Source organism: Sorex fumeus, unplaced genomic scaffold (assembly GCF_029834395.1).
Source record: "Sorex fumeus unplaced genomic scaffold, SorFum_2.1 ptg000077l, whole genome shotgun sequence".
Lineage (NCBI taxonomy): Eukaryota > Metazoa > Chordata > Mammalia > Eulipotyphla > Soricidae > Sorex > Sorex fumeus.
The window spans coordinates 211,892-238,771 of NW_026606134.1; the positions used below are offsets into that span (position 1 = coordinate 211,892).

General features: G+C 46.9%; 1 protein-coding gene and 1 non-coding gene across 2 annotated transcripts in view; both read right to left on the bottom strand.

Annotated features, from left to right (window-relative positions):
* PROM1 (prominin 1) overlaps positions 1-26,880 on the bottom strand; it is a 103,283-nt gene that overhangs the window by 56,970 nt on the left and 19,433 nt on the right. Inside the window, exons 2-3 of the mRNA XM_056130369.1 lie at positions 9,113-9,168; positions 1,238-1,443 (exon numbers count right to left, since the gene is read on the bottom strand). Of these exons, the coding sequence (XP_055986344.1) occupies positions 1,238-1,443; positions 9,113-9,168 (262 nt within the window). The remainder of the gene's footprint in view (positions 1-1,237; positions 1,444-9,112; positions 9,169-26,880) is intronic.
* Positions 10,057-10,160, bottom strand: LOC130038551 (U6 spliceosomal RNA). The gene has a single exon (XR_008794735.1). It is a non-coding gene; the product is annotated as a U6 spliceosomal RNA (small nuclear RNA).

Consider the following 26,880-nt stretch of genomic DNA (forward strand, 5'->3'; position numbering starts at 1 on the left):
CAGTTGCTAATACAAACTCTGCAGTAAACTGGGAGCTTGCCCCGCCCCCCCCCCCCCCCCCCCACACACACACACACCTGTCAGCTGTCTACCTGCAGCATCACATAACACAGAATGGGTGACCATCCCCAGGTGAGCCGTGCCCTGGAGCCAAGGGTTTGGGCATCCCTGGTCTGGGGTTACTGTTATCTCAGGCACCTGGCTCCACACACAGCCTGGCACCTGCATTTCCCACCTCATCTTTGCTGGGGGCTCTGCCTACGGCTGCCCAGTTCTTTGCAGTGGGCAAACTGCATTCCAGTGGCCTTCCATGACAAGCCATCAATATCACAAGCCCTCCACTGCTGGTGTCGTGGAAAGCCTGTCCTCTCGGGCATGCAGCTAGGAACTCAGCAGGGAGACTGGCTTCTACTGCAGTGCAACTGTTTTCTGCTTCAGTCCTTAAGTAACAGTAAACGTATTGAATTATTTTAAATCTTGTGGCCACAGAGCCAAAGAGCTGATTGGAGACAGTGGTGAAGAGGATGCTAAAGCAATTCCCATCCTTCTGGTTCTCCACGTCCTTGTCTCCTTGAGGCCTTGTGTTCTGAGCCTCACGCACTTGGCTTCAGATGCCAAATGGCAGACATTCGCGAGCTGAATGGAGGAGTGGGCGCGGGTGGAGAGCATCAGCCACATGCCACACCCTGGGGCCAGGGTCATGACACGGCAGCCATGTTTTCATTCTACATCATGAACTTGACAACTTCACGAGAAGGTACTGACTTAATCGAAAATTCAAGAAAACTGAGCATTTTATCAGAAAGTCTATTTTGTGCTACGGGATTCTCAGCACCCACAATCCAGGGACTGCTCCCATCTTTCAAGATCCCTTTAGACACCCATCAACTGCTAAATATTTGTCATGCCTTCCTGCAGTTATCTGTATCCACCTGAGAGCAAGGAAAACAAGTGGCCAGTGCTTTCTGCGGTCCAAACGTCACCCGAGTGTCTCCAAGACGAAACCCAGACCAGAAGGTCATGGTAGGGAGTTGCTACCTCACGGGGTGGACCACTTACTGGTACAATGGGGGCATCTTTTGGAAAGACACAGAAGCACTTCTGATTTCTTTCTTCTCAGCTGGAACACTGGCAACTGCCACTCCTTTGTTTTTCCACTCCGGGCTTGCCCGTGCGAACAGGACACGTCTCCCATCAACCCGACACATACCCCACGGATGTCCCAAGATCTACTTGCCTAATGAGGATGGAAATCACCAGGAGGGAGATTGCATAGTAGCGCCGTAGGACCGGTCCTTGGGCCTTCTCCCGCTGGTGCATCGTCCCTCCACACTTGCCAAGGCATCGACACAAGCAGAAGCACAACCCCACCAGAGGCATCAGGATAATGAAGAGGACTCCCAGGAAAGCACAAATAATAACCCCAAGCTCGTAGCCAATAATCTGCAAGTCAAACAAGAAAGAGGCGAGGTTGGGGGGAGAGAAAGAGCACAGCTGGTAACATACCAAGTCACACACACATTCCCCCCAAGACACACACTTCGTTTCCGAAAAGATATTTGACTCGATTGACTGAATTTTCAGTGTGCGTTTCCCACTTGGAAGCTCTTTCTGGAGATTTGATTCGTTGGAGCAGTGGGCTAGCTTCCTTTAACTTCAAGGAACATCGTCCAAACCCGGGGAAGCTGCTGGAGGTTATTTGCTTTCAACCTCAGGTATCTTGTTTGCTTTCAAATGGCATCAGCAAGTTGGCAGAAGTATTTGCATCACAGATCATCTACATTTAGGGAGCTTTCTCCCCAGGAACACAGGAACACAGGAGATGCTGGTCAGGATGCAGGCACAGCGCATGCCTTCCCTGGGTTCAACTTCCCACACCTCACACAGGAAGCGCTAAAAGCAGTTTGGATGGATGACGTCAATACATGGAAACTTTGCAGTTGATGACAAGAGCCTCTGGAATTTTAAAGTCAGATCTCTCTCTCTCTCTCTCTCTCTCTCTCTCTCTCTCTCTCTCACACACACACACACACACGCGCGCGCTAATAAGACTCTCTGGATGAGAGCTGCTCAGTATACATGACTCACTGTTGTGTATTAGGTACAATACTTGTAAGGCTCTTTGGGAAATTACAGTTTTTGTTGGAGAGTGATTGGTGGCAGAGCAGCCGAGGGAGCAGCATCTCCAACTCAGTGTCCACAAGCAGCTCACGGGTTGGACAGGACCTGGCTGCCAGGGAGCAGTGTGGCAAGGTCTTGATGCCAGGCTCAGCTTTCTGGTTAGGGCTGGCCTTATTCAGTATAAAATTTTAAAAGGACACAACTCCCAAATTACCGCTATGCCCCTAGCCTGACTCCACCGTCTCATGACGGGCCTCATGGAGATATAATCTGCTGAAAATTTGGTATGTGGGCTTTGTGACTGAAATCTCCAGGCTCTCTTGGGGTTGGGGTGGGCTACCTCCTCCCACCTCCCTGTACTTCCAGAAGCCTCGGTAGTCATGTCCACATCCCAAAGCTGCCACGCAGTTAAAAAGCTACTCCAGCCTTACTGTCCTGATAAAAATACAGAATGCCCTGAACAAACACGATGGCCTCTTAGTACCTGTATTGCAAACCATAATGCACAAAAGTAGAGGAAGGCTGGGGGTGGGGGTGGGGCATTGGGGGATGGTGGGAGAGGAAGCGGCGACATTGGTGATGGGAAATGTTCATTGATGGAGGCATAGGTGATGGATCATTGTATGACTGAAACCCAATCAAGAACAGATTTGTAATGGTCTAGCTCACAGATATTCAATTAAAAAAATGTGGAGTTCATGCCCACTTCAGTCAGCTTAATCAGTGACTGAGTAAATAGCAGTACTCCTACATAAAAAAATAAAACCAAAAGCATACAGCTGGAAGATGAGACCAGAGTGCACTCCAGCTCATGCCCGGGTCTTACGCACTGTCCCAGGGCAGGCTGTCTGTCAGAGTAGGAACAGAACCCAGGCTTGTAGCTTACCACCCAGCACACTAGGGAGCGACTGAACTCCGAAGGCACCCGGAGTAGAGTCTGACTAAACCTTGGCCCACACGGGACGTCATGAGAAAGAGCACTAGACTCAGACTAAGAGAGGCCATTTAACTCCCCGAGGGGGCTCTCGTTCCCCATGCAGGAAAAGGACATGCTAGCAGAACACATCGTCACAGAAGCCTGGGGAAGGGACAGATCATGGCATGCATTAAGGTGAGAAAACTCGGGCAAAAACCAGGCCCCTGGTAAATATTCCATCAAAGGGAGGTAACCAGGGACAGAGGCCTGAGAGTGCGGGGTCAGTGAGCATTTCAGCAGCATCTGTGTGGGCACTCAGGGCTAGGCTACGGGGAGGGGACGGTCCATTCTCTACACCCAAGCACAGACTTTTGCTGGCACCCAGCCCTGCCCCCTGGCCTCCTGGAGTCCTTATTTCCATTCCTGGAGAACCCACAAAGGAACCCACTGAAAAACATAGCACCAGATAACCCCACCCCCAAATCTTACTTAGAGTTTGCTATTATGCATCAACAAATAGTATAATTTATTTAGTTTTATAAGAGCCATACTAGCAATTTGTGGGGGGAGGGATGCGAGGGACTGGGCTTGCTTCTGGCAGAGCTTAACCTTGTGTTCAGGGATCACCAAGGGTGGCCCAGGTGAAACATGGGTGCTGGGAATTGAACCTGGGGCCTGGCATGGGCTAGGCGTGTGCCCCACCATTTGAACCATCTTCCCAACCTGCTATTTACTCTTCTTTGCCTTTTCTGTTCTGTTTTTGGGCCACATCCGGAGATGCGCAAGGCTTATTCTTGGCTCTGTGTTCAGGAGTTATTCCTGGCGGATTTAGTACATCAAAGGGGGTGCCAGGATTGAACCTGAATCAGCCTCATGCAGGGCAAGTGCCCTACTCGCTGCATTGTCTCCCCGGCCGGTATCTACTCCTCTTAAAAGGATGCTAACATCTGTCTGGATGGCAGCAGACACTGAACCCAAACCCAGGAGAGGAGGCAGACTGAAGGGCCAGGACTTCCTCTGCAGAGCTTGACACTCCATACACAACCTTTGCACCTTTGCAGTGCTACTTAAACATGGTGTCAGACCTCGTCAGGAAACGGCTGCTCATGCTGAGAGTTACTTTCCCAGGCTGGAAACGATATCAATTATTATTGAATACATTGGTGGTGGAATATGTTGAGAGAGCAGCAAGATGTGAGTTTACAAAGATGTGTTGGGGGGCCAGAGAGAGAGAAGGCTCTACAGGCAGAGAGCAGGGTTTGTGTGGGGAAGCCAGGATGCCATCCTCGGCACAGGGTGGTCTCTGATCCCTTCCAGAAGGGATCCCCCTGAACACAGAGCCAGGAAGAGGCCTGAGCACCGCTGGGTGTGACCCCTTCCCCCCGCAAAACAAAAGGAAAAATAGAATCATCACAGTGGAGATGGTCTCGAAAAACAAAAATTTCTGGCCAAGTGTCTCCCTGGGTGAGAGAGCTGGCCACCCAGGGGCGAGGGTCAGTGGACGAGACATGTCACATGCACAGCACAGACATTTGCATTTCTGCCAGCTCATTTTTAAAAAGCAAAGAATTAAATTAAATCAGGATCAAAGGGAAGCATCCTGGGACTTGCTGCCTGGCTCCAGACAAAGCAAAGGGAAACGGCAGACGCGGACTTTACCTTCAGAAGCAGGAGAGCGGTCTCTGGCTGCAGAGTCAGAGCGTTTGGAAGAGTTTGTGCAAGCAGAGAGGTAAGCATGGAATCGAAAAACAGAAACAGTCTCGTTAGCCACCGTGGCGGGCAGGGAGGGAGGGGGAGAATGTCTGCACCGAGAGAAGCAAGCGAGAACGGGATTGGCCTGTCAGGAGCAGGAAACTCAGCGCTGATGAGAGAAACAGCCATTTGGATCTTGAATCAAGCTCTGGAGTTACCATCTGGGCTGTCGTTTGAACCCCCTGCAACACAAGGCTCAGTATTTGAACCCGTGTGGACTGGGAACTCGGAGGAGGGCACAGGAGTTAGGAGTTACCCTGACACACTAAATGAGTGAACCCCACCAAACAGAATCAGCGGGTCGGGTGCTTGGGTCAGAACCCCAGACGCAGCACCCTCCCAGGGAGTATCTCTAAAATAAACCCCTGGTGGTACTGTTCCAGGCTTAAGAGAACACCAGGGATTCCTGCCATTTCTAATTCACTTTTACTGTGGTTTTGTCGGTCGGACCCGCGCCTCGCACACACAGGGCAAGGGCTCCACTGCTGCGCCACCTCCTGGTGTTTTGCATATTTCTTCATGTTTTTCTGTTTGCATCTGGCTTCGTGTCCCCATAGCTCTTCATCACTCTAGTCCCTCGAGAGCACGGCGCGCTCTCCCCTCCAGATCGGGGACCCTCTTCTGCTGTCATCTTCTGGGGGAGAGTTTGTTCCCATCCCTTCTGGAAACTCAAATCTAGAATGGACATTGCTTCCTCCAAACCTGTCTGGATCAAGCGTCTGGGTCTGGGGTGCAGCCCACCCCCTCACACTGCGAGTTCTGACTCGCCACTTGCCCCACGGAGCCAGCAAGGTCACATCTAGGCGACTCTCTCCTGAATGCTATGACCCAGACCTGGCTGGCCACACCTGCCCAGGCCAAATCAGCTAAGGGGATGAACTGAGGGAGCTCCCGCTACTGCCTGAGACCGAGCATTCTTCAACACGGGTCCAGAATTGGGGCCAGGCCAGTGATGGAAACGCACCAGCCCTGTCTAGGAGACAGAGATGAGGAAGATGCCCATGTTCTAAGAAGTCAAATGGATTTGCTTTAGATGACTCGAGTCCCCGTGGAGGGAGTGAGAAGTGCCACATGTAGAGATGGAGGGCCTTGCAAAATATCCACCCTCCCCCGTCCCCTTGTGGTAAAATAAAAGCAGGTGGCTCCACTGTCTGCCTGGCCCAGGAAAACCAAGTTGGGCAGCGATGGCTCAGATAGCAGATCTCCTCAGACCGGATGAAAGAGCATTCAGGATACTTGAGCAACCAGGAAATGAGGCCTCCGCAATCTTGATTCTTGATTTCCCAGTTGAATGGTGGTTTGTTGGTTTCCAGTGAGACCGCTGGGACATAGCATAGAGTGGGGTGCGATAGTAGGGTCCCATAGCCAGGCCTGGGACATAGCATTCAGGAGAGAGTCGCCTAGATGTGACCTTGCTGGCTCCGTGGGGCAAGTGGCGAGTCAGAACTCGCAGTGTGAGGGGGTGGGCTGCACCCCAGACCCAGACGCTTGAATCCAGACAGGTTTGGAGGAAGCAATGTCCACTGTTGGTTGAATGGTGGTTTGTTGGTTTCCAGTGAGACCGCTTCTCTTGACTTTCTTTCTTCAGTTCACTTCGACCTTCAAGTTCAAGTTCTGCCCACCTTCCTGCCCGAGTGACTCCTCAGCTCTCCAATGCGGTTCCTTCGCCTCTGCCCAGAGGCGCTTCCAGAGCCACCTAAGGATTAGCCAGGTCCCCACACTGAGCGGCCCTGACCCGGGCCTCTTCTGTCTCTGAGTCCTGACAGCCTGTCTCATGCCCCTTGTCAAGAACTTCCTGGGGGTGTCACTGTGGCCCCCTTTCCTATGAGATGAAGCCCGTTGGTCCTCACCACCCACCCTGGACAGGCTGCCCCCCCAGGGACCCTACTATCGCACCCCACTCCCTGCGCAGAGTCAGTCTCTGCTGTGGGGGAGAGTCTTGGTCCCAGTCCCCAGCTTCACCCAACGGACACTGCTTAGAGAGCCGCCCCCTCCCACATGGCCGCTGCCCCAGGCCTGTCCCCACTGGCTAACTGGAGGGAAGAGCACCCTGCTCCATAAGGACACAGGCTTTGGGCCACTCGCGGGGGCTCCGTCTCCTCTCTCCCTTGCACTCCACCCCCGTGGATGTTGTGTATTTGCAAAGATGCATGAGGTGGAGAGGAAATTGGGAATGAGAGAACCCCAAGTTTATAGTAGCTCCAAATCCAATGGAAATCCAGCTACGAGGACTCAGTGATAGAATCTCCCATGCAGACGGTGGCTGCAAAGCCCAGGTCCCAGCCGCCAGGCTGCTGGAGGTCAGGCGTGCACAGAGATGGCTGGCTTTCAGACCACAGGGCTTGCTTATGTCAGGACAGGGGATTTGGATCACACTCAGTAGTGCTCAGGGATCACTCCCAGGGGTACTCAGGGGACTATGCAGTGCCAAGGATCAAACCAGAATTGACTGCATAAGATAAGCACTTTAAAAAATATATTAAATTTTCTTAATTTTTCTTTTTTTATTTGGGTAGGGGGTGGGTGGAGTGTGGGCCACACCCAGTGATGCTCAGGGCTTACTCCTGACTCTGCACTCAGGAATCACTCTTGGCAGTGCTTGGTGAACCATATGGGATGCCGGGGATCGAACCTGGTTCAGCCAGATGCAACCAGGCCCTCCCTGCTGTACTATCTCTCCAGCCTCACACAGGTACCTTAACCCGTGTACTTCCTCTCTGGCTTCATTGCCATTGCTAATTTTATTATCAACATAGCAGCAATAGTCTTCTTGTTCTGCCCAGAGTGTGGCAGGTAGGGACAGTTGCTTCTCAGAGTCCTAAAGACTCCAAACACCATTGTCCCTTGGGGTTAGATAGGGTGTGTCCCCATGCACACCCCCGCAGAAGGCTGCCACGCTTCCGTTTCTCTCAAGGGTCATTTCCTGGCAAACAGAGACCACACGTTCACTGGACGCCCAGTGTCCTGAGGTCATCTCTCACTGTGCTCCCTGGGCCCCAGCACTGTTCTCACACCAATGGGCACCGTCATTCTGATGCACAAAGGTGCTTTTCTCACTGTCTTAATAAATGCTTTCTGTCAGAAAAGGACAGAACTGGGTCTGAGCTCCTGACTGGAGATTTTTTAGTTTTAAATACTGAAACCCTTCATTTTTTTTAAGTATGTTGAATAACATGGGTGTCGTTCAAAATCTCCAGTGAAATCTCCAACAGAATTCTAATCCCTCGATCAGGCCGACAAAGCAACTGCAATACATCACAATCAAAACTGTCACAATCAATTGCAATACATCACAATCAAAACTGTCCGACCAGGGTCTCAGGGATGGCACGGTGGGTAGGGCTGGAAAATCTAGGACTCTTGCTCTGCATGTGGCTTCTCCAGCTTCCATCCTGGCACCACATACGCTCCCTCAAGCCCTGCCAAGAGTGATCCCTGAGCACAGGGCCAGGAGTGAGCCCTGTGCACGGGTGGTGTAACTACTTCTTTAAAAAAAAAAACTAACAAACCACCCCCAGTGGTAGGTAGGGCCATATGGAAGGCATGACGAGCCCTACTGGCTGTACCATCGCTCCGGCTCACTAGTAAAGTAAGTAAGTAAAGGCCCTCCCGTTGATCGTCGATTTGCTCGAGCGGGTCCAGTAACGTCTCCATTGGAGACTTTGTTGTTACTGTGTCTGGCATATCGAATATGTCACGGGGAGCTTGCCGGGTCCGGCTCACTAATTCTTTCTTTTCTTTCTTTTTCTATTTTCTTCTGCATGTTGCCCATAAATCTCTTTTCTTCTTTTCCTTCCCTTCTGCCCTTTCTCTATTTTTTCTTTTCTTCTGGGGGCTCAACTGTATGCAAGCAAGTGCCCTACCTGCTGTACTATTGCTCTGGCCCCATTATTTTTCATCAAGTGCTCACACAGAGTAATATCAAGCTGCTTTGAACAAACTCTCTTTAAAAAACAAGTAATGTCACTAAATTCTCTTTAAAAACCAAGAAATTTCTCTATCTTGATGATTACTCAAACCCCTCTGCTTGGAGAGTTCTCCTGTCTTAGCTAAAAAAAAAATGAGCATACTACATCCTTTAAGAAAACTCCTTTTAAAATAACATACAGCTTAAAAAAGTGAAGTTTCTTTCAAATAATACTTTTGAAATTTCTTCTGTAGTTCAAATGTGATTTACAAAGGGTTTCACTATTCCATGACAGCTGTTAGTGCAAAAGGAAGATTACTAAATTCATAGATTAAATAACCGTTCAAAGATTTACTTTCAAGTCAGCCCAAATTTTTTTCATCATTTTAGAAAACAAATATGTCAGTAAAAATTACCGAGTCAAGACTAGATTTGAATTCAAACTTGTTCCGATAAACTTCTCTTAAAATATCTAGGAAGAAAAAAAAAGCAAAACATTAGCAAAATTGTTTTCAGTAAAAATACAAAGTATTGCAATTTCATTCAGTTCTCTTTTTTTGGGGGGGAGTGGTTTGAGTCACACCCAGCTATGCTCAGGGCTCACTCCTGGCTCTGTGCTCAGAGATCACTCTTAGTAGGCTGGAGGGACCATATGGGATGTTGAGGATGGAACGAAGGTCAGCCATATGGAAGGCCAGCACCCTGTCTGCCATGCTTTCTCTCTGGCCTTGGTGTACTTATACGCTAAGGAGGCGAATAATGTGAATGAGGCTCCCTCAAATATCTTTTAGGTAAGTGGTTTGGGGTAAAATTCAGGGCCACTACCTCCCAGGTAAAGAGTCCTGGGTAAACAGCCAACAGCTGTGGAACTCTCTTACTCTCTCTAATTTGCCAATTACATTTTATCATATGCCTGTATGTAGAGAAAAAAACCCAAACTCTTCTGGGCTATATATGACATCGATTTCAGACATCCTTTGAGGGTGTTGGACTCCGCCTTAGGCTGGGGGCGGGGGGCAGTTCTGTTAAAACTGGACCAACAGTGCAGAGCAAGGGTGGCAAAGACTGGAGAGAGTCACAACAATCACACTCCCCCAAACCATTGTATTTGCCACTGCTATGACCTCGTGGCGGGGAAAAGCCAGTTACAGTTACAGATATTCCTGTGAGTCAGTATTCTATGCAAACCTCAACAGTGAGCAGTTGTCTTTTGGTGACGCTTGTACTTGAGAGAAGGGACTGATACATCATGCTCTTCTAAGGAGAATCCCAGCACGGCAGCTGCCGTCAGAAAGAGCACTGGGTCTGGAGAGATAGCTCAGTGGGTCAGAGACATAAAATAAAAATTATTTTATTTTTTTTTAATATGGAATGCTTCACGAATTTGCGTGTCATCCTTGCGCAGGGGCCATGCTAATCTCTGTATCATTTCAATCTTAGTACACATGCTGTCGAAGTGAGCACGGTTGGAGACATCCTTAGGTGGGAGAACCATCTTCAGTCCCTGGCACCACATGGTCCCCTGAGCACCACCCGAGCACCACCAGGAGCTACCCATGAGTCAGGTGTGGCCCCTCTCAAACTAACAAACAAACAAGATATCTTTGGGGTTGGAGAGAGAGCCTGAGGGGTCCCAGCACTGCCTGTCTCCTGAGCACTACAGGGAGAACTCAAGAGCACAGAGTTGGCAATAACTGGGGACAACCACCTCCTATGGGTCACAGCAGGAGCGCCTTCCTGCTCTGGGCCACAGCAGCTGTTTCCCCTCAGCCTCTCTGCGTCGCTGTGGGTAAGCAGCGGCTCTTCATCAGGGCACATGTGAGCATCAGAAAGGCCTGGGAGCACAGCCTGGGGGCTCGGGGAGGGACATTCTGCTGCTCATCATCATCCGGAAATTCAGGGGACCCCACAGGAAGAGATTTTGTCTCAGCTGAGAACTCTGATGTGATTGTGCCCATCCTAGGTGGCACATGCAAGCCGGAGGCTCCCTCTGCCCCCAGCCTGGTGGGGGTAATGCTCTCTCTCTCTCTCTCTCTCACACACACACACATACACACACACACCTGCGCACGCACACACAAACACGCACACACAGAGCAGGACATCCTTTGTGTCTGCACTTGCAGCCACTGTGCCTGGGCGCTGTCCCAGGGGAGATGCAGGGCTGCTGGGTGCCTGTGTGGCCGCAGGATCTGGGACCCTGTTTCCGGGTCATGTTCACAAACTATTGACTAAGATATCTGTCTTCATTTCTCTCAAGACATATGTAGTTTGGGCCAGAACTGGGAAGAGCAAAATTCTACTCTTGGAATGTTCTAGTAACAGAATGGATAACCACCACACACACACACACACACACACACACACACACACACACTATACCAAGCTGGGCAGGGATCAAACCAGGTTCCTGCATGCAAAGCGTGAGCTCAGCCCTCTGAGATATTTCCCAGCCTTGGACAGAGAAGATTAAAACTCTTGTTTTGGCAGTTGATGTATCATATTGCTAACAAGCTGAGCACTCTTGGAAATATTTTGCTGAGAACATCTATTTAACAGGCCTCACCTGGCTAGAGCTCTAATTTTATCTGGCACCACCGAACACTTACTAAGTTCCTATCATAGTAGGACACCGAATCCCCCGCAAGGTACTAAACTATATTAAAAATAGTTTCAATAAGGAGATTTTATTTTATTTTATTTTATTTTGCTTTTTGGGTCACACCTGGCAATGCACAGGGGTTACTCCTGGCTCTGCACTCAGGAGTTACTCCTGGCGGTGCTCAGGGGACCATATGGGATGCTGGGAATCGAACCTGGGTCGGCCGTGTGCAAGTCAAACGCCCTACCCGCTGTGCTATCTCTCCAGCCCCCTCAATAAGGAGATTTTATACTTGATATAAAAACATTTAATATGTTACAAATTATTCTAATAGATGTACAAACAGTATTACTGAAATGCAGTTCTTGATAAAATAAAATATTTTTAAAAAAGGACGTCCCCAGTGGCATCTGTGGTAGCTGAGAAGTCCAGAAACACAAATACACACACACACTCCCAGGTGTTAACATTTTAGAGGTGTTGGCAGTATACAGGGTGTGAAAAAGCAATTGACCTCTCTTTCTCTCTAAATCGCTCTCCTCTCTCTCTTCTCTCCCCTCTCCTCTCTCTGTCTCCTTTCTCTCTCCTCTCTCTTTTCTCTCCCCTCTCTCTCTCTCTCTTTCCCCTCTCTTTTCTTCTTTCCCTTTCCCCTCTTCCATCTCCTTCCCTGCCATCCCCTTCCCTCCTCTCCCCACTCATCTCCTCTTCTTCTCTTCTTTTTTTATTGAGACATAATTGACAATTTATTTCAAAATACATATGTGCTTGTGGGTAAATTATTTATCCCTACTGTCTTCCCCCCTTAATTTTTTTCCTCATTTTTTTATTAGTGAAACACCATGAGGTACAGTTGTAGACTTACAAACTTTCGTGCTTGGGTTTCAGTTATACAATGATCGAGTACCCATCCCTCCACCAGTACCCATTCTCCACCACCAGTGATCCCAGTATCCCTCCCACCCCCACCCCCCCATTCCTACCCGGCCTCTGTGGTAGGGCATTCCCTTTTGTTCTCTCTCTCCTTTTGGGTGCTGTGGTTTGCAAAAGAGGAACTGAATGGCAATCATGTTGGGTCTATAGTCTACTTTCAGCATGCATCTCCCATCCTGGGTGGATCTTCCCAACATCCTTTATTTGGTGCTCCCTTCCCTATCTGAGCTGCCTTTACACCCCCACCACCCCAGTGTGTGAAGCTGGCCTCCAAGCCATGAAGTAAATCTCCTGGTACTTATCTCGGTTATTCTTGGGTGTTAGTCTCCTATTTTATTTCTTTATATTCTCCAGATGAATGCAATCTTTCTATGTCTGTCCCTCTCTTTTTGACTCATTTCGCTTAGCATGATATTTTCCATGTAGTACCACTTGTATGTAAATTTCATGACTTCATCTTTTCTAACAGCTGCATAGTATTCCATTGTGTAGATGTACCAACGTTTCTTTAACCAGTCATCCATTCTCGGTCACTCAGGGTTTTTTTTTTCTCCAATTTTGGCTACTGTGAACAGTGCAGCAATGAACATAGAAGTGCACATGTCATTTTGACTGTACTTTTTGCCTCTCCGGGATATATTCCCAGGAGTAGTATTGCTGGGTCAAATGGGAGCTCAATTTCTAAATTTTTTGAGAATCGTCCATACCGTTTTCCAAAAAGACTGAACCAGTCGGCATTCCCACCAGCAGTGAAGGAGGGTCCCTTTCTCGCCACATCTGTGCCAACACCAGTTGCTTTTGTTCTTTTGGATGTGAGCCAGTCTCTGTGGTGTGAGGTGATATGTCATTGTTGTTTTGATCTGCATCTCCCTGATGATTAGAGATGTAGAGCATTTTCTCATGTGCCTTTGCCATTTGGATTTCTTCTTTGAGAAAGTTTCTGTTTATTTCGTCGCCTCATTTTTTGATGGGGTTGGATGTTTTCTTCTTGTGGAGTTCAACCAGTGCTTTGTATATCCTTGATATCAACCCCTTGTCGGATGTGTATTGAGCAAGTATCCTTTCCCATTCTGTAGACTGTCTTTGTATTTTGGTCACTGTTTCTTTGGAGGTGCAGAAGCTTCTAAGTTTAAGACAGTCCCATTTATCTATCTCTGTTTTCACTTGCTTGGCCAGTGGCATGTCATTTTTGAAGAAACCATTTACTTCAAATGTCGTAAAGGGTTTTGCCAACCTTGTTTTCAACGTATCTATGGATTCCGGTCTGATGTTGAGGTCTTTAATCTATTTTGCTCTTACACACACACACACACACACACACACACACACACACACACACTGTAAGTGGCATTCTGTCCACAGTCCAATATTCGGGCACAGCATGTGTCTGTTCCATCCTGTGCAGCCACACATTCTATTGCTCGACCCTCTCCCATCCCTTGGCTCCCACCAGCGCCGTTTGCCCTGGTGTGCTGCCTAAGCCCCCAGTCCCTTTGCGGCTAGCAAGAACCAAGCTGGAGGAGTTCTAGCTAAAAGAATCCAGGGCGGGCTGGAGATACGGGACTGAGAAGGCAGAGGATGGTACCCAGGGAGATCACTCTGGACCCCCAAAGCAAAAGCTGCAGAAGAATGCACAGGTATGGTCCCTCACAGGAAGTGCAAGGGATCACCAACAGACAGCAGCAGGAAGCCCACAGGGATGGAGGAGTTTGAGCGTTAGGATCCAGGATGCCAGGATGGCTGAAGTGAAGGCTTGGCACGCAGCCAGCAATGGGGGTGCAGAGGGACCGAAGCAGCAGAAGTAGCAAGTGGGAAGTCTTGGCTGCTGCTTTATGAATCTCCACCCTCTCAAACCTGAGCGGGAGGCTAGAACTGGGCCTGGTAGGGTCTCAAAAGGCAGTGCCTGGCCATCTACAGCCAGGACAAGGACAAACGTCGCAGCATTCAGAGACGAAGAGGTGGGCGGATGGCCGCCCAGGGTAAGGACATAAGCTGCCCCCTCCACAACACCGCGTCTGGCCAAACGCAGGTGCCAGAATCCATACAGAGAGGAAATTTGCTCCAGAGATAAATGAAATCTGCTCTATGGTGCCTGGTGCCCAAATCCATGGACCGTGATGCTAACATCAAGGTGAGGCCCCCGGACTATGATATCAGGGAACTGAAATGGTGGTATCTTGCCATGCTAAGCCTCAGCAGGAGTCAGAAGCAACATAGATGCAGTCCCAGGGGCTTTGTGCAGGTTGCTGCTGGTGGTAGTTTGATTTTGGCAACACCCAGTAGTTGCACAGGCACTAGCCTTTTGAGTCCTGCCTCAGTGATCAGAGGTCACTTCCGGCTGTGTTGGGGAACCATGCTGTGTCAGAGATTGAACCAGGGCCTCCTGCATGCAAAGCATTTGCTCCAGCCCACTCGGCTATCTCTCCAGCCCAGGCTTGATCCCACTAGGAATACAACTCTGAGTGGTCAATAATCCCTGAGTACTGCCAATGTGTTTCCCTGCTCAAAAAAAAAAAAGACAGAAAAAAAGACAAAAAAAATGTAATGACATGATAATCTCAAGGCAAATATAATTCCAAGAGGTCATTGGAAGGAACCTGACATAAAAAGCAAATATATAAGCACAGGGGAAGAAACAAAAGGATACCAAAGAAGCAAAAGCAAACTTCTCAGTCATGGCAAGAATTCCTACTTTTTAACAATCTCATAATTAATAGCTTCAACTCATCAATCAAAAGGCACAGGATGGCCCGATGGATCAGAAAACTAAAGCCAATCTCTGATGCTCACAAGTGATACATCTGAACTGTCATGGCAAATGCAAGCTAAAATTTTGGAGCCTTGGAAACAATCTTACAGGCAAATAGTAGCCTAAAAGAGGCTGGGATTCCACAGACTCCAACTAAACAGTGAGGGAAAACTCTAGTGCCGGGAAACTAAACAACACAATATTGAGCAACCATTGGGTCAAAGAGGAAATTAAGGAAGAAATAAAAAGGCACAATAAAAAAACCATAAAAGATTTTTTAGATTCCTGGATACAAATGAGAACAAAGACCCATGCCACCAGAATGCAGGGACTCAGCAAAAGCTATTCTCAATTGTTCATAGTACTGAACTATTAACCATGAGCTATATTTCCTAACAATGAGATAACAACGTCAGCTATTGTTCATAGCAATGAGAGTGTTCATCGGGAAACAAAGGGAATCCCAAATAAACTCAGCCTGAAAAACTAGAAAAAGAACAGCAAAGGAAGTACAGAGTAAATTCAAGGAGGGGAATAATTTTTTTTAATTAGAATGGAAATCAATGTTATAGAAGTGAACAAACACATATAAAAGATCAATAAAACTAAAACGCTTTTTTAAAAGAATAAGTAAAATCAGTCAGAGTGACAGTACTGCTGGTGGGGGGTTTGTCTTGCACAAGCCTGACCTGGGTTCAATCCCCAACACCCCAACTAGCCCCCCAAGCCCTCCAGGAGTTGGGGTAAGCCAAGAGTGAGGAGTAAGCCCTAAGCACTGCTGGGTGTGGCCCCCAAACTAAAAATGAATGAATAAATAAAGAAGCAAAATCTACAAACTCTTAGCTAGTCTCAAGAAGAAAAGGAGAGAAGGGGGCGGGTAAGTGACACAGGAATCATAGGTGTGGGTCCCTGATCTGATCCCCAGGACCACATGGCTCCTGAGTACAATCACAGTGGCCTTGATGGTCCTCATAACCTCTAGGCCTGAGCCATGCTTCAACCACCGGCACTGACATTGACCACCTAGCCCAGCTGGCCGAGACTGGGGGTGATACTGGGGCACTGTGAGCATTACTTGGTAGTTCCCCCAAAAAAGAAAGGAAAGGAATAAGTTAGGACAGAATCCCAAAGGGGAGAAGTTACAACAGACATCACATGAATCCAAAGAATCCTACGAGAAAATAATAAACAATTTTATGCCATGAACTTAGTTAACCTGAAAGTGGATAAAATCTGGACTATCCTATAGTCCTGGAAAATAGTCATGGGAATGTAGAACATCTGAAAGTCTCCCCCACAGACAGCCCAGACATAGAGTAGGTCACTCATGAGCACTCCCAAACCTTCAAAGAGGGCATACTTCCATCCTCTGCTGCTCCAGAACACTGAAGACATAGGAATTCTTCTGAACAGTTTCTCTGAGACCAGTATTATCTTCATACCAAAAACAGAGCCGTCACTCAAAAAGGAAAATTACAGAGTCAGAGAATTCACTATATATATATATATATATATATATATATATATATATATATATATATAGTGTTCCCAGACACAGTCAATCCATATAGCCAAATGGCAGGCTTCAAAACCACCACAAATGAAATTCACTATATTCCTACATGCAAATAGTGAGGTGGAAGAGGAAGAAGCCTTAAAAATATCATTTATAACTGTGCTCCCCATTTGAGTAACTGGGAATACATCAATAAAGGAGGTAAACTGGAGTTTGGGGGAGAGGCACTAAGCTTTCCTGCAAATGTAACCCTCCTCACTATAATCCCTCAACACTGAAAATAACTGCCAGTGCCAGGAGATCAGTCAGGATTGGCCAGACAATCCTGGTTCTCAAGAAACAATGAGAGATGAGAGACAGAGATAGAAAGACACCGTGAGATGAACAGAGAGAGAAAGAGTGAGAGATTCCGAGGGCGTTATGGGGCAGACAGCCAGCAATGAGCAGGAAGGAGTTGATGCTACAGTCTTGTGACCGAATTTCTCGCTTCTCCAGGAATCTTAGTGTTTGCTCATAAGAAAGTTCAACTCTTGTAAAGCTAATGTGACCATGCTACTAAACAGACTTTGCCCCTGAAAAACAATAACTTTTAGCTGATAGAATGATACCCAGCCACACCATCAAAGGAATCTTCACTAATAGCTACAGTGGACATGGACACAGTGGAAAGTTAGGTTAGGTTGATCAAGGGACCGGCCGAGATAAACAGTACAGAGGTTGAGTGCCCGTGGGAGCAGGGACCCACACATAGGACTTGACTAGTGTGAGAGCTGTAACAGCAAAGATCTGACCCTGAATGACTGCCTCGGGCATCCCCTGAAAGGTGGACTTCCTTTGCTGGGCACTGAATGAAGACACCAGCACACGGGCACCGCTTGAACGGACTTCCTGTGTCCGCTGCGGCATGAGGCCCCCACAAAAGTGATTTGGGGGAGTGCAACACTGCAAGCGAGTTGGACCCTGGGGTCCCTGGGAACTTGGTGGCAGAGCGACTCCTGTGGCTGCCAGCCAGCCAGCTGCAGGCCCGCTTCACCCAGCATGGCACCATCAGAGTGAGCTGTGTAACACCAGTTACAACACCCGCCACCACAGACCAGCAGGCTCCTCCCCACCCTGCCCAGGGCTTCAGTGGTTTGTCTGAGGTGACCTCTGGCTGTTCTTCCATCTTGCCTCTCTGTCTCCCACAAGAGTGAGGCATCCAGCATCGTCCTTCTCCCTCTGATATTGGGCTGAGCATGACCCCCTCCAGTTCCACGTACAGAGCAGCAACATGTTGGATTTCATCTCTTCTAGCTGAGTCGTATTCCAGCGTGTGTGTGTGTGTGTGTGTGTGTGTGTGTGTGTGTGTGTGTTTCACAATGCCTGTATCCACCCCTCTGTTGTTGGCCAGCTGGAGGTATTTCCAGATCTTAGCTACTATAAATAGTGCAGCCATGAACATAGGAGTTACTGTATCTTTTTTAATTCAGTGTTTTTATAGTGTTCAGACAGATACTATAGGAGTGGAATGAACGTCTGAGACCTACAGTAAGTCTTTTTCTAGCATTCTAACAAGCATTCGTGCAGAATTCCACAGAGGCTGGACCACTTTGCATTCCTATCAACAGTGTCTATGGTGGGCATGGCCACTTTTACTCCACATCCTCACTCCTCTCTCGTTTCTGTGATACAGGCCATTCTCTCTTCATCCCTGCAGTAATAAATATCTCGTTCCAGTACTGATTTACATTTTCCTAATAATAAGAAGAGCTGAATGTTTGAAGGAACTGGAAAAGCTTTTAAAGCAAAATACTTTGATGGACAAACTTCCACCCCTCCCCTGACTGCCCACAAGAAAAACATAGCTCTTAATCATCAGGCTCAAACTTCCAGTTCCTGTAAGTATCAATCTGATTTCACCTTCTCTGGTAGCAGATGGATGAGCTGAAGCCATGTTTATACTATTGGAGCAGGCAGTATTGGGCATTTGCCAAAACCTGGAGGAAGGAGGTTGAAATCTGCAAAACTTTCAGGAGTTCCTGGAAAATGAAAGAAACCACTGGAAAAGAAATCGTGAAATATTCAAGATCTTGAAGAGTCCAGTTGATCCCCAAAAGTGTCTGGTTCAGGCAAAATACACTCTTACAGTGCTAGGTTGATAATGCACCAGAATCCTTTTTTTTGTTTTTGCTTTTTTTTTTGCTGTTGTGTGTTCCATGGGCTGCCGATGCCAGCCGAGTATCATGCTACCCAAGAATCTCTTGTGTCTGTCTCTAGGACACATGATGCATTTTTCTTGTACTTGTTGATTCGATTGCAAAGTTAATTAAATATCATGTAAACAAATAAAGTATGACTACAAGCATCAAATGTTGCTGTTTACATAAACTCTAAGTGGAATGTTGGTAAAAACATAGCAAAGTGGAGTTATGTAAAAAGACTAAAAAGACTGGACGATGTAGCTGGGTGAGAGCTTTTGCTTTGCATTTTTCTGTTCTGGGTTTAAACTCCCAGCACTGCCAAAAGATAAAAATAAATAAAAGAAGAAAAAAATAAAGAAAAGAAAGAAAAAGAGCTGTTGGTTCCAAGGTAGAAGGGCCAAGTGTAAAGTCTTAAGATAAAAATCAGTTTGTTTTTAAAAAAAAAAAAAAAAAACGAAAAACCTCCAACCTTGCATTTGCAGTAAGCGTTCTTGTCACTTGAATACATCCCAAACTGGAAATCATGAAAGTGGTGTCGCTGAGGAAATTGCTGTCTGGAGACTCACCTGGCATTAAGGCCTGTGGGTGGGGAATTAGGCTGCAGTTTCTGCAAAAAACCTTCAGGGAGGAGAGCAAGCCAGATTACACTGAACATCACACTGGCCATCACAGTTTTGCTGGGACCTGCCCCGAAAGTTGAGGCAGCAAAAGCACCAATCCCAGGAGAGATGGTGAAGCAGAGGAGAAATTGCCAATACGGCAGGGGATGACCCTACAGGGGCCACACCATGCATCACAACTGGAAGCCCAGAGACAGGGCTTGTGTGTCCTCTCTGAGTGCCTCTGAGAGGGACTGAAGCAGGGCAGGGACTGGAGAAAGTCCCTGAGATGGTACGGGACAGTGCAACAGCATGAAGACCATTCCCTTCCCTCACCCTTTCTTGCCTCCCCAGCCTGGGCCAAGGCACCACTGTAATGGCTAAAGCAAGAGTCTGCCCTTGCCAAGGGGAGAGGGCGGGAGCTCTTCTGACGGCAGGACTGGGGAGGGCCCACTGATCCCGGGGGACAGGGGAACAGCAGAGCCCCCAGCTCTGAGGAAGAAGAACAGCCTTACTCAGATGAACCTCATCCACGAATGAAGGGGTTGAAAAGCTCAGGTATGCAGGTTTTGTGAGTGAACTCTCCAGACTCTCACAGAGTCGGGGGTGGGCGACCTCCGTCCAGCCCCCTGTATTTCCGGGAGCCTAGCAGTCACGCCCGTGAATGACCTGTAGCGCCATATAAGCTCATTAACCAGCCATGATTCAGACACTCACAAATAAACATCAGGAGAGATCAGCGAGCTGCAGAGATGCCTCCAGACGCCAGTTTTTAACATCCAGTTAAAAATTTAGCTCCAGCTCTATCACCCCATTTAAAATTTTAGAATTCCTGGAATGATACCTCATACTCTACACCACTGGTTGGCTAAAGCAGGAGTAGCACACCACGTTGGATGGGGTGAGGTAGAAGGCAACTGACCTCAGTTAGGAAAATATTAGAACACAAGGCATAACCTGTCACGTGTTAGCAATCTCTTCTACAGGGCTTAATAGCTCCAGGGTAAGATACAACAAGCTTCACACACTTTCTTCTAGGGAAATCCTTTTTGATTATTTTAAGCAAATAGTGGGTAGGGTGTTTGCTTTGCACGTGGCCAACCTGGGTTTGATTCCTCCACCCCTCTTGGAGAGCCTGGCAATCTACTCGAGAGTATTCACCCCACCCGGCAAAGCCTGGCAAGCTACCTGTGATGTATTCAATATGCCAAAAACAGTAACAACAAGTCTCACAATGGAGATGTTACTGGTGCCTGCTCAAGCAAATCGATGAACAACGGGAGGACAGTGCTACAGTGCTAAGCAAATTATTCATTACAAGCAATACTAAATAAATTATTTAGGGCCTGCTATTGGAACAGGCTTGGGTGCTGGTTGGGAAAATTCAAAATAATGCTGGTGGGAAGGTGTAATGGTGGTGGGATTGGTATTGGAATATTGGATGCAATAAATTATTGTGAACAACTTTATAAAAAATAGGATTAAGTTAAAAATTTTTTTAAAAAGAAAAACAGCCCTAGGCAGCAGCCCTTGGAGCTCAGGGCAGGCAATGTTCCTTCTCAAGACCACCAGGGAGTCAGAGTTTGGCTGGCATGGGGCAGGCTCTGCCCTCTCTCCAACCCAAGGCTGGACCCAGGTAACCAAGAATGAGCTGGGCCCCACCTAGCAAGCAATGCTGCCAGGAGCAAAGGGGCACAAGCTTGGGAGGAGCCCCTGGCCCATGGCTTCTGGGAAGCAGAATTGATTCAAATTGCAGGTGGAGCAGGAGCATTTAGGAAAACCTTGGGGCGTGACCCCCCCATCCTAGACACATAGGTACAGCCGTTCATGCTGGAGGTATTGAAAACTGTAGATGTTGCGGTTTGGTAAAGCAACAAATAGGTACCACCCAGCTTGACTCGTTCGTAACAGGAAGCTCGGAGGTGACTGTCCGAAGACAAGCCCAAAGGCTGCACAGTCCCTTCTCTGTGGCTCTACAGATGAGGTCCATCATTCAAGCAAACATTACAAGACATCAACCAAATGGGGGATGGGGGTGGGGGAATGACCCACTATCAAGAGAGAAAAAGAACCTAGAGACAATCCAGATGTTAGGACTTTCAGACAGGAAGTTAAAAGCATAAAGAAATGATAATAAGAGGGCTGCTGAGAGGATTTATGTTTATATGTCAGGGTGAAAATCAAAGGGAAATTTTTAGGGTTCTATAAACTGAATCAACTCAATTGAATCAACCATGAGTTTGACCCCCTTATTCACTAAATTTCACTAGCCATGATCATGTTGAAGAAGGAAGTCTACTGTTAAAATTATCCCAGATGTTTTTTTCACCATTAATGAGTCGAGTGAATTCTTAAATCTCTAAGAATGGTAAGAATCGTTCTGCTCAGTCCACATCTCTAAGTTTATCCCTTTATGCCTTATATTCTAACTTTCTCTGCGTACATTACTGTTATTATTGGGGGCTGGAGTGGTCACCCCTGATGGTGTTAGGGGACAACTCCAGACTCTGTGCCCCGGGTACACTCTCTGCAGCCCTGAGGAGCTATGCAGTGCAGGGGCACAAATCTGGGTCTCCTGCAGGCAGAACATCTCAACCCACGGAGCTGCCCCTCCAGTCCTCTCAGAGTACTTTAGAGGAGGAAGGGAAGGAGAAGGGAACATATGACAGACAGCCTGAACTTTCCTTCTGAGCAGAATAGCCAGCATGGCAGAAGAGGAGTTAAAACTGATTCAGAACGAGCCCTTAGTTTTGCGTGTAGAACTTCAAGGCATGGGATTGATCAATAAGAATCGTATTATAAAAGCTCCCTGGGTCTCAGTTTCATCTATAAAATGAGAAATTGAAAACTGATTTTATTCAAAAAATGACAGAGGGCACGAGGTGGAGGTCCCACAGTCTCTTTCCAGTAATCCAGAAGAAGAAGCGCCATCACTCCCACTCCCACATAAGAAAGCACGGTTCTTGAATGAGCTGTGCGGGACCACCCAATTCACGAAAGAAGGAGCAGGAACACTCAGGAGGTCATTTTAGTGGTTACGCCCTTGCTCTTTCCACCAAACAGGCGTTGTGTGGATCTGGTGCTGCAGCCCGAACCTGCGACCTGTGGATACGCAGAAAGGCTTCAATGTTGACTTGAAGTCTGGTTAATGTGTAAAAACGACCTACCTTGGAAAACCCTGCTAAATAGTGAGCACTTCAGAGAGCACCTGTAATGAAACATATGCCCTCAGAAGGAGGTTGTCATGGTGAAGGTGACCAGCAGAGGGGATGGTGGTGGGACTGATGGTGGAGGTAGGGGTGGAGGCGATGGCCAAGATGATAGCAGAAGTGGCTGGCAGAGTGGGTTGACGGAGGTGATGGCAGAAGGGGTGAAGGTGGTTGCTGTGGTCTTGCAGACATTGCAGATGAAGACAGAAGTGGCCAATAAAAGTGAGATTGGAGAGAGTCTGGTGGCTGTCAGGGTAATTTGTGAAAACATAGATCTCGAATAGACCTCTAGAGTCTAGAAGCCACAAGTCTTGTAGACCTCTAGCTGTGTATCGATGATAAATTTGGGCACAACTTCTGTTAGTGGCAGATAAGATAAGATATGAGAGATAAAATACATTGGTCTTCAGCTCATTCTCCCTTTACTGGGCCCACTATATTCCATAATTCCTTTTACCTTCTTGGAACCTAATGTTTCTCAGAAACATAATAGGGTGAAACTACATTTGCAAACAATATTTCATAGGCACAAAAATGACCTCAAAACGCTGCTATGTCAAAGATGGAGAGTGGAAAGTCATGATGTTAAGTGGTTCCTAGTCTACTGAAAAGGCAGATGAAACACCGTGGGGAGGGAGTGCTACATGGGGAGATACAGCTGGAGGGTCAGTCTCAGCCGGCTACGTTGGGAGGGCAAGGGAGTAAGGAAAGAAGAGGGGATATCTGATATCTGTCCTTTTGTTTGTTTACTTTAGGGCCCCACCTGGGTATGCTTGGGGTGTCAAACGAGCCTTCCACATGCAAAGCATCATTGGGCTCTCTCTCTCCAGCCCCTGGATCCATGTCTTAAGAGGAATATGAATTTAATAAGTGAAAGGAAGGAACATAGGGAAAGGGGTTAATGAGGGCACAGTTGGAGTCAGAAGGATAGTTTAGCGGGTAGGGTTGCCTGGGTTCTATCCCTGGCATTCCATATGGTATCCCGAGCCCCACCAGGAGTAATCTCTGAGTGTAGAGTCAGGAGTAATTTTCTGAGTGTTTCCCACCAAAATATTGTTAGAAAAATGTTGGTTTTTCTAACTGAGCATCAGACTTCCATGTGGGTAGGAAAGTAACTCATTCTTAGGAGAAGCATGATGAAGTCATTAGGAGCACAAAGGCATAATAACAATGAATGAATCTGGTGTAGAGCTACTCCTCTTTACTCTTCTTAAAACATTTCTACAGGCTTGAAATTATTCAAAAGATCTGGGAGAGAAAATATTCTTAGGTAGGTCTCATCTTACTGTGTAATCACTTTTTCTCTTTTCCAAACTTGACTTCCAATAAACAACCAGTTAGCCAGTTAGTCTATGTTCTTGTCTACTAAGGGAACATTTTTTATTGCATCTTGTGGAGTCAAGATGCTTAGTAGCAGTATTTCCTAATATGGGCACTGGGGGGCACTGGGATGACCAGTGGGAGGGTTAGAGGGGAATGCAGTGTTTTGGATGCAGCTGTGGGGTGGTTTTTGTTTGTTCAGCTATTCAGGAAGGTAGATTTCGAGGAGTCACTGGGTGATTTTTCCTAACAGAGGGCAGTAAGCCAGCTAAGCTTGGGGACCTCTGTTTTATTATGTCTTCCTTCTTGTTAGGATTATCATTCAAGGGAAGAAAGAAGTCAATAAAAAAGACAATTTGGGAAATGTGGATATTAAACTTAATCATGAAGGTGAATAGTAAAAAATCAAAATCCTTACTAATTTTGATAAGGCCAGATAGTAAAGAAATATAATTATTCTTGAGAAAATACATTTTGATATAAGACAAACTTAAATTATATCTGGGTTTGCTTTAAATATTCCAGAAATTAAAACTGGTGATAGTGGTGGGTATATGTGAATAATTAAAGAGAATAGACGAAACAAACACACAAAACCAGACAACTACAAAAACTCATGGCGTTATTCTTTCTGGGTTTTTTTTTTTTTTTTGCTTTTTGGGTCACACCAGGAAGTGCACAGGGGTTACTCCTGGTTCTGTACTCAGGAATTACTCCTGGCAGTGCTTGGAGGACCATATGGGATACTGGGAATGGTACCTGGGTCAGCCCCATGCAAGGCAAATGCTCTACCCACTGTATCATCGCTTCAGCCCAAATGGTGTTATTCTTTCTAGTTTTATGTAGGTTCGAATTTTTTTCTTACACACACATAGGCATTCTTACTACCCTCAAAACTCCATCATTTAATTCAGATCTTTATCACATTAATCGGTTTCTAATAAAGTCACCTATTAATTAGTTCTTGGCATCTCATTCTCTTAAACCCAATTTCATCCTATACAGTGGTATTAAGTTAATTAACCCAAAACCCTTTTTGGAGATTGCCCTATTATGGGGAAGGAGCTTCTCAAACAGTGCTCAGGGCCCTGGGGCCACTCTAGCAATTCTTGGTGTACAAGGTCAAAAGGCCCTTGAGGATATGGTGGTACCTCAGGCCCTGGTTGGCTAGGGACGAACAAAGCACCCCAATGGTGCTGGGATCATGAGGACCATGTCCAAATTACTAATAATTATGCAATATCTGTCATGTGAATCACCTTCCAAGTGAAATCAATGCAGGTGCCAATTTGGGAATCAGGATAGCCAAGAATACCTTGGTTTGTCCAGAAAGATTTTGTTTCTATCTGCTGTCCTGGCATAAATGTCAGCTGTGTTCCACTTTTACTCTGAAAATGACCTGGTGTTGAGGTCACTTGGGTGACCCTGAGTCTGAGTCCCAGACTGAACATTGCTGCCGAGTGACCTTGGAAAATTCTGAGCCTCTTTAGCCTGAGTTTTCTTCTTTTTTCATTTTAAAGGAAAGAAAGTTTTCTTCTTTTTTCATTTTATTCTAAGATATTAGAATAAAATGCGCGTGCGCGCACACACACACACACACACACACGCACACACACACACACACACACATTTGCTTTTTGGTTCATACCCAGCAATGCTCAGGGGTTACTCCTGGCTCTGCACTCAGGAATCACTCCTGGTGGTGCTCGGAGGACCATATGGAATTATGGGATGCTGGGAATCAAACTCGGGTTGGCCACGTGCAAGGCAAATGCCCTCCCCACTGGACTATCACTCGGGCCCTGATTCCCAGCACATATCAAGCAACCGATAGACAGCTGAAGTAGTTATGTTTCCCTCCAAACAAGAGCCCTCCCCAAATCCAGTCATTTTTCTTCGCTGGCCTCTTAAACCAAACAGGCTTTATCCATGGCTCCTCTGAGGCGGCTGATGCTCTTCCCTCCCCTATCAAAGCCCACTGTCCTGCAGACTTGCAGTCTGAGTTCCCCCAGCTGTCTCACTCCTCACTAAATTCACGCATGACATTAATGACCCACTTGTCCAGCTTTTCTCTGGAATTTTTTTTCCTCTGTAAACCTAGTGGACTCCTCAAATAAAAACTGCTCATTCCTCAGGGTAGGACATATTCTTTCTCCCACAAAAAAAAAAAACTCAGAACGAACCCAGAGTTGCTTACCTGTGTGGACGTTCAGTAAAATGTGCATGCCCCAAAAGATACAAGAAAGCTCCAGGAAGCTATCAACCTTCTAGGCAAGAGCCGTCCCCTCGAATAAAAAATCTAAAAATATCATCATGGCACCGTTCCTTAGAAGTTTTGAAGTGTTTTGCTTAACAGAGCTCCCCAGTGCCCATGACTTCAGCTTCCTTTTTAGAGCTCCATAGGGGGAGGGGTGGAGAGATCAAAGCTGCGTACAAAGTGGTGAAAACACTCTCAGATCACTGGTACCGCTGACATGCAAAACTCCAGCCACACTGGTGGCACATTAACTATCAGACACAATCTAATTTTCTTGCAGGACCTTAATTCAGTCTGTGTTTTGATGTGCAGTCCATTTTTAAAGTCAGCTATCATTAAAAAATATCGTTAACCCTCCAGCCTGGTCAGTTCTAGCTAAAGTGCAAACACAGGAGAGCAACGGCTCAAGACCAGCTGATACTAAGTTTGTTTCTGGTTTCATTCTAGTAGCGCTTCCACACTCAGCTCCTGTATGAGGAACTAGTACAATTTCAGCTATGTGAGAATAGTACCCACCACAACCACCCTGGGTCTAGGAAAATAGTCTAAAAAAAAAAGACTAAATCTTGGAAGGAAGTCGGCTCTTTATTTCCATTACTGTGTATATTTTGTGTGAATATGTATGAATAAGAAAAGGTACATTCCAAAGTATTTGCAGCGAATGACATTACACAGAAGTGACTGAACAGCTGCTTTCCTTCGTAACAAAAGCACAGGGATTCAACTGTAGGAGCTTCCAGTCTACCCTGAGCTTTAGAAATCCACTTTCTGACAGCAAAAGGGGCTGTCCTCCCTGCCCCCGGCCTCGTGTCTGCTCACTTA